Below are 8,132 nucleotides of genomic sequence, written 5' to 3' on the forward strand. Positions count from 1 at the left end.
AGGAAGGAAGGAAGGAAGGAAGGAAGGAAGGAAGGAAGGAAGGAAGGTGTAGCAGCAAGCACCCCAGCGTCCCTAGGGTGGCTGCCACCACAGGTTCTTAGATCTGTTTTGATAAAGGAAAGCAACTCAAAATGGGTTAACAATCTTGCTTTAAACAAACATATGTCATTTACCGAGTTCAGGGGAAAAAGGTCAGCAGCACCCTGAACTTCAGAGAATACAAACAAGTTACAAGCAGAAGTTACAAGAAGACAATCAAGATCAAGCAGATCAGATCAAGCAGACAGGCTTCCAACTGTTTTGACCATTACATTCATACCTAGTCAGTTACCAGAGAGGGAAGCATCAACATCTGGTTTTCAAAGCTGGGGGATTCAATGGCTGCCCAGAGTCTCATCTGGTTAAATCACACAACACTTCTCAAAGTGAGCCCCAAAACAAAGCCTCACATCAGGGTTTATATAGCCTTCTCCTGGTTCAGAGAATGTCACAACCCTCTTGACCCACTGCCCAGTCACAGAGCATGAAGGTGTGGGCATTCCTGAAAAACAAGCCTCCCACCACAGGCTCCAGGTGCATTTAAGCCTATCAAATGACCTAGGGTCAGGGAAGATCTTGAATTCCCATTCCCATAACACTTGCCCAGGGTCATGTAGCCAGTATATGTTGGGGGCAAGAGTAGGAATGCAATGACTTGCCTAGGGTTGTTCAGAGGGAGGGGCTTTCTTACTGTCAGTATGACCTTTTGACAGAGAAGTGAATATTACACTCCTATCGTATTCATATAAATAAATGTTCATTGCAGTACTTTTTGAGGTAGAAAAAAAACTCGAAAGAAAATAGCACTTTTTAAGGTAGGAAAAAAACCTTGAAAGAAAACAGGCACCCGTCAATTGGGGATTGGCTGAACGAATTATGGTTATTAATATAATGGAGTTTTATTATACCACAAGAAATAAAAATATGAGAAATTTAGAGAAACAGAGAGACTTGCAGAAGGTGGTGCTGAACAAAGAAAAAGAATACTGTATACAATGATTACAAAAACCATAAACAATAGCCCTAAAAAGCAGTTGAACTCTGATGAATGAATGGCTCTGGTCCTGGGTAACTAAACAGGAGGCAATCATGACAATTTCTGGCACCAGCCATCAGAAATTAATCGAATCACAATTTCAGGTATTGCTTTAGTGTTCATTGGCTTTCCTTAAATGTTTTCTTTTGTTACCAGGAAAGGATTCAGATACTCAAGAAGGGAGAAACAATTTAGGAAATTTAGGAAAAACAAAGGTAGCAGTAAAATAAAGCAAAAGGCAGCAGTAAAACTTAAAAAAAAATTCATCGTACTTTTGTTAAACCCAGATACAAGACAACACACTGGAATAATAGATGAAGATTCTTCTGAAGCCTTCAGGCTTGTCATGGCGGCAAGACTACAGTCAGAAATGGAGAGATGAGGGAAGTTTAAAAATCTTTACAATTCACACGCTGAGCTTCCTGCCAGAAGAAGGATATAAGCCACTTGCTGGAAATATACATGTTGGAAAGTTGGGATTGTCAGCAATGCAAACACCAAAGTAAAATCGGAAAGTTCTTCGCAGTTTCTTTTGACTCTTTGTTCACTTTTAACTGAGACAAAGCATGTTTTGGTTGTCTAGTAAAGACTATTGTCATATTTAAACTTGCACTTTAGAGCAAATGATAAAACAAATTGAAAATTATATATCTGGGCCTCAAAAATACTAGTAGAAACTGTTAATCTGAATACTAATGAAAACAGTCAATACAATAAAATGGAAATCTTTAATCAGGGAAAGTGAGTTGCAACTCAGAGAATCCAGGAGTAGGGGTAGGAATGGGGTTTAGGCTGCTGGGTGGGATAGGTTAGGTTATCTCAGTTTCACCAGATACATCATTTTGCATAACAAGCAAAAGTCTATAAAGAAAGCTTGGGAATATTGGTATGGGAGAGTTTGGGAGATTTACAAAATAATCAGAACCCCAAGTAATTCATTGTCCTGGGAACCAAAACCAGGTAAGTTCAGTTAGTTCTCAGTCAAATGTATGTGACAGAAAGTTATCGATTATTGGTTCTTAGAAGAGCCAACTCTTGTCTCTTCCTCAAGGGAAAGTAATTCCTTGCCCCTATTCCCACCCTCAACACACACACACACACACACACACACACACACACACACACACACACACACACACACACACACACACCAGTCAGGTCCCCTGTGGCCAAGGCATTGGGGAGACTATAGCAAAAATAAGTCTGGGTCCTCATGGAATTTACATTCTAAAAGGGGAAAGAACATGGCATAACCATAGGAATATACAAGAAATATGAAATGAGCTTGTGGGAGAAGACCCCAGAAGCTAGAAGAGTAGGGCAAACCTGAAGAAGGTGACACTAGTCTCATCCCTTCTCCAGCCTTTGGGAGTGGCATTCCTCCTCCCCACAGAAGGAAAATGATGTCTTTTCTTTCCAAAGTGCTGAAACAGAGACACAATACCCCTGCTCCATGCCCATTCAATTAAGATGAAGTCCAAGCCATTCAAGAGCATACACAACTAAGTGGACATTCATCTCAATAAGGTGGTAGGTATAAATCTAATGCTGGGCAAAGATTGAAAAAAATCTTTGAGCACAAAACCAAATCTGGTTCAAGGACATCCCAAAATGTTGGAGTGCAAGGTGATCTTGGAAGAATTTGCTCAGGCTGTCTCCAAATCAAGTAAAGGCATTTATTCTGGGTAACAACACACCAAGCAGGTCCTCTGTCCCTTAAGGGAGACCCCTGATTAAGAGAGATGCCCCCTAGCCAGGAGAAGGTAGGGATGCCTATTATGTTGCCAATGTGATAGATGGTTAATTGGACCCCTATTTTATTCCAATCAATATTAATCAGTCTGATATGATGCTATAGGAGTGGTGATTATAAGTTCTATTATATTAGGCCCCAGAGTTATAAACTGCAATTTGTAAATTCACTTACTTAATCACAGGAAGCCAACTAGCAGACCTCACCCTTTATTTTTCCTTGTTATGGTGACCAAGCTCAGCATGTGGGAGGTTACTCAATTACAAGGAAATTCCCCAAGCTATTTTTATTGCACCTCCATCCCTTGTCATCCCTTTCCTGAGGTTTGGGGTTTAGGGATGCCTGAGACCCCAAAATGCCAACACACCTGGTCATGCCAAATGAATTCGACTCAAGCCTTCTCTCAGTCAAAGTAAACAAAGTTTATTAAAGATTTGCCATAATGGGTGGTCTAAGTATTTGTGGCACTTGTATTGAAAGTGAGCTAGAACAATCAGACAAGATGGATCTTATATACAGAAAGACTATGGGAGGGATCTAGAGGAAGGGTTTGGGGAGGGTATTGAGGAGGAGTCTAAGGATCATTTTGATGAGATTGAGGTCAAACTTGAGTGAGATAGACTCTCTGTGAAGACTCCGCAGGGTGGTGGGAGAGAGATTATCTTGAAACAGTTTCAGTTTTCCTAGAAATTAACCAACTTCTGCTCCTTCCTCCTCCTTTGCTGTCACTTCAGCATTAAGTTTGCCAAATAAGGACATGTACGTTTTAAATTAGCTATACACTATTTCCTTTTTCTTTGTGTTTGGAGAGGATTTTTGTGCCTAGATTATAAGCCCACCTCCCAGCCTTTGGGGGTGAGGGATAGTGATGGGAGGGGGATTGTTCACGCTAGGGTATATAACCTCACTTTGCTTTCTGTAACACGCCTCCTTCCACTAGTACTTCCTAGAGGAAATGACTCCCTTTTCTCTTGAGAACTGAATAAATGCTTTCTGTTCCTACCTTGAGAAGCCTCTGAGTTTTATAAAATTTGGGTAGGGGGTCTTCGGGTCCTCTACCCTACACAGACTCCAGGAATGGGATTATGGATGGGAAATAGCTGAAGGCTACCTGGAGATGACAGACAATGGAGGGCTAGGCTAGTTTAAGGGTAACAGAATTGGGTAAAGATATTTTGAGAGGATCAAGAGGGGAAGTAGCTGGACAATGGAGGGCTAGGTTAGGTTAAGAGTAACACAGATTTGGGCCTAGAGATAATAAAAGGCTTATGGCCTCAGGAAAATGCCTCAAGTGGGAAGATTCAAGGAGAGTTCAAGGGACTTCCCAGAGCCTGTACCCCAACATCTCTAATGCCCAAGATGACCGTAAGCATTTGACCAACAAGTGGCCCTGGTTGCTGGCTTAAAGCCTACCTTTCTACTAGTCCATGGGTGTACTCATGAGGACCTCTGAAAAGGTCAAGATAGGTTTGTCAAGGTCTGTTCCTTTATCTGTTTGTCAGCCAATGGGATTTTTTATTTTATGTAGTCTCTCCTGGACAATCAAGGGGCAAGGTCTATCAACCAATGATATTCTATGTTTTGGTCTGCTCCACCTGTACCTGTATTGTTTGGGCATCAAGCGCTTTAAAACTAAGGTGGATAGGGGCGGCCAGGTGGCTCAGCGAGTAAGAGCACCGGCTCCAGTGTTGGGACGACCTGGAGATCGAATCCCGGGCTCGGACACTCAGCACCACACCCAGAAACAACTGACCTTGAGCAAGTTACTTAACCCTGATTGCTCAATAAAAAAATTAAAAAAAAAAAAAAACTAAGGTGGAGGAACTGGCCGTGTAACCTTGAGCAAGTTACTTAACCCTGATTGCTCAATAAAAAAATTAAAAAAAAAAAAAACTAAGGTGGAGGAAGGCATTACTTCAGATCATGAGAAAGATCTCAGCTCCACTTCATTAGAGGAAATCATTGATCCTTTAATAAAGTGTCATTGGCTCAGAGCTCTGTTTCAGTTTCTTTTATTGCAGACTGGACAATTTTAAACTCCATACCAGGCACTGTTTGTTAAATGCTTTACAAAGATCTGGTTTGATCCTCATAACCACGGGACCTAGGTGCTATCATGAGCCCCATTTTGCAAATAAAGAAACTGAGGCAAAAAGTTCAAATGACTTTCCCACTGTAATACAGCTATCACCTATGGGAGGTGGGATTTAAACTCAGGTCTTTCTGATTGCAAACTCATCTCTAAATAAAAGATGGAAAAAGGCAACAAACTATTGAGAAAATGCAAGACTATGGCTATAATTAAATTGTTTGGATGAAACAATGCCAAAAAAGTAGTGCCACAGACAGGCAGTGCTAAGAAAATTAGAGGATAAAAATGTGAACCTTGACTTGTGATCCAAAGCACATTCTGGGTTTATTTCCCTGGGCTGCAAACTGAAGTGCTGATGACTTTTAAATAAAAAAATGCTCCAGTCTTATTAAAATCCTAGGTAAATTGTAACCTGGGGAATCAACTGCAAATATTGTCTGTAAGATGTGTGAGGAGAGAATCTCTTTGATGGAGTTTATCAGTAAAAAAAACATTTATTAAGTGCTTAAAAAGTGCCCTGGCCCCAGGCTTAAATGCAGGGAATAGAAGAATCTGAAAAAGGGAAGTGGGGAAGGAATCCCAGGTCTGGGCTGGATGGAGAAAAGTGGAGTTCTGCCTAGTGGGAAAAGAAGAGACGCTTAGCCTAGGACTCCTTGTTAAATGGAGGTTCAGGGAGGCACCATCTCAATCAGAGGGAGGGGCCCCAGGTACTTTTGAAATATAAATTTCAGGACTAACAAATTATCTTTCAAGGATAAAGAGATTTATGGGGCAAGGAGAAGTTCTGAGGAGAGCAGCCTGGTGGGAAATGTGGAGGAGGGTTGGGAATAAGACATGAAAACACTTTTTTTTAAATCAAATGCTTTATTAATTTTTACTTTATATCATTCATTTCTTGATTTTGAGTTACAAGTTTTCTCTCCGTTTTTCCCCTATCCACCACCCCAAAATATCAAATATCCCCTCCTCGAATTTGTTCTCTCCCATATCTTCTCCCATACCCCCTCCAACTTTCCAGTAGGGCATGGTGGATCTCTATGCCCCAGTGCCTGTATGTCTTATTTACAAGTTACATGTAAAATATTAATAATAGTATATATAATATATATGTATACACGCACATATATATATAATATATATTTTAAACATTTGATTTTAAAACTTTGAATTCCAGATTCATTCACTTCCTCCCTTGTCACCCACCCTTACTGGGAAGATAAACAATTCAGTATAGGTTGTACATGTGTAGCTATGCAAAACATTTCCATAGTGGATATATTGCAAAAGACTGACTGTATTTCCCTCCCTCTTATCCCACCTCCCACTTGTTCTATTCTCTACTTTGATCCTGTCCCTTTTCAAAAGTGGGTGCTTCCAACTTTCCTCCCCCCCAGGCTGCCCTCTCTTCCCTCATCCCCCCTCTCATTCCCTTCCCCCTTACTCTCCTATAGGGTGAGATACCCTGTTTAGTGTTGTATATCATTCCCTCCCTAAGCCAAATTCAATGAGAATGAGGTTGACCCATTCCCTTTTGCCTTCCTCTTCTATATGAGATAGTTTACCCCATTCTGTCAATCCCCGTCTCCCCTCATTATATTAATCTCTCACCTCTTGATTTCACCATTTAAGTATCATCCCTTCCTATTAAACTGTGCCTTCTATCTATGTATACTTGTACACATATATACACACATTCACATATGTATTAATACACCCATATACCTACCTATATAAACATATATAAGTATGTATGTGTGTATATGTTTTTCTACTCCCTTCAACTATTCTCATACTGAAAAAAGTTTCATCAGTTACAATTATCATTTTTTTCATGTAGGGATGTAAATAGTTCAACTTTGATAAGTTCCTTATGATTTCTTTTTCCTATTTACCTTCTCATGCTTCTCTTGCTTCTTGTATCTGAATGTCACATTTTCTATTCAACTCTGGTTTTTTCATCAAGAATGCTTGAAAGTCTTCTATTCCACTGAATGACCATATTTTCCCCTGAAACGTGATACTTAGTTTTGCTGGGTAGGTGATCCTTGGATTTAATCCCAGCTCCTTTGACCTCTGGAATATCATATTCCAAGCCCTTCATACCTTCAGTGTAGAAGCTGCCAGATCCTGTGTTATCCTGATTAAGTTTCCACAATATTCAAATTGTTTCTTCCTGGCTGCTTGTAATATTTTCTCCTTGATCTGGGAACTCTGGAACCTGGCTATAATATTCCTAGGAGTTTTCTTTTTGGGATCTTTTTCAGGAGGTGATCAGTGGATTCTTTCAACCTCTCTTTTGCCCTCTGGTTCTAAAACATTAGAGCAGTTTTCCTTGAGAATTTCTTGAAGGATGATTTCTAGGTTCTTACTTTGATCATGGCTTTCAGGTAGTCCAATAATTTTTAAATGATCTCTCCTGGATCTATTTTCCAGGTCAGTGGTTTTTCCAATGAGGTATTTCACATTGCCTTCTATTTTTTCATTTATTTGGAACTGTTTAATAGTATCTTGATTTCTCATAAGGTCACTAGCTTCCATTTGCTCCAATCTAATTCTGAAGGAATGATTCTCTTCAGTGAGCTTTTGAGATTCTTTTTCCATCTGGAAAATTCGGCTTTTTAAGGCATTCTTCTCCTCATTGCCTTTTTGAGCCTCTTTTGCCATTTGAGTTAGTCTCTTTTTTAAGGTGTTATTTTCTTCAGTCAGGTTGTTGACTTTCATTTCATAATTTTCTTGCATCATTCTCATTTCTCTCAAAAGCTCACTGAAGAGAATCATTCCTTCAGAATTAGATTGGAGCAAATGGAAGCTAGTGACCTTATGAGAAATCAAGATACTATTAAACAGATCCAAACAAATGAAAAAAAAAACAACAAAAGAAGCAGCCTGGCATGGATAAGAGTTTGGAAGATCTAGGTTTAAATCCCCCATCCCTAAAGTACTTTAGCTGTGTATTACTTAGCCTCTCTGCCCTTAAGCAAACTGAGACTAAAATTGCAGTTGTCACTATTGTGTATTGAAGGGAATTTGGGGACAAAGATAAAATCCCTGGGCTTTTATTCCTAGGTTATGTCATTCTCAAATCTCACTGCAGTTGTAATTCTTATTTAAATGCCACTTTCAGATGTGATCATTATGAATGTATAGCAATATTTCCTTGTAGGATGAAATCCCAATCTTTGATTTCAATAAAGCCATTGACTTAACAGAAC

General features: G+C 39.7%; 1 protein-coding gene across 1 annotated transcript in view; it reads left to right on the top strand.

Annotated features, from left to right (window-relative positions):
- Positions 1-1,586, top strand: part of TMC5 (transmembrane channel like 5) — a 145,313-nt gene extending 143,727 nt beyond the window's left edge. The window contains 1 exon segment of the mRNA XM_069095969.1: positions 1,308-1,586. Coding sequence (XP_068952070.1) covers positions 1,308-1,457 — 150 coding nt within the window. The 3' untranslated portion in view covers positions 1,458-1,586.
- Positions 1,587-8,132: the final 6,546 nt, after the last annotated feature.

Source organism: Petaurus breviceps, unplaced genomic scaffold (genome assembly GCF_028583685.1).
Source record: "Petaurus breviceps papuanus isolate PSGF00001 unplaced genomic scaffold, PetGlider_PUasm1.0 229, whole genome shotgun sequence".
Lineage (NCBI taxonomy): Eukaryota > Metazoa > Chordata > Mammalia > Diprotodontia > Petauridae > Petaurus > Petaurus breviceps.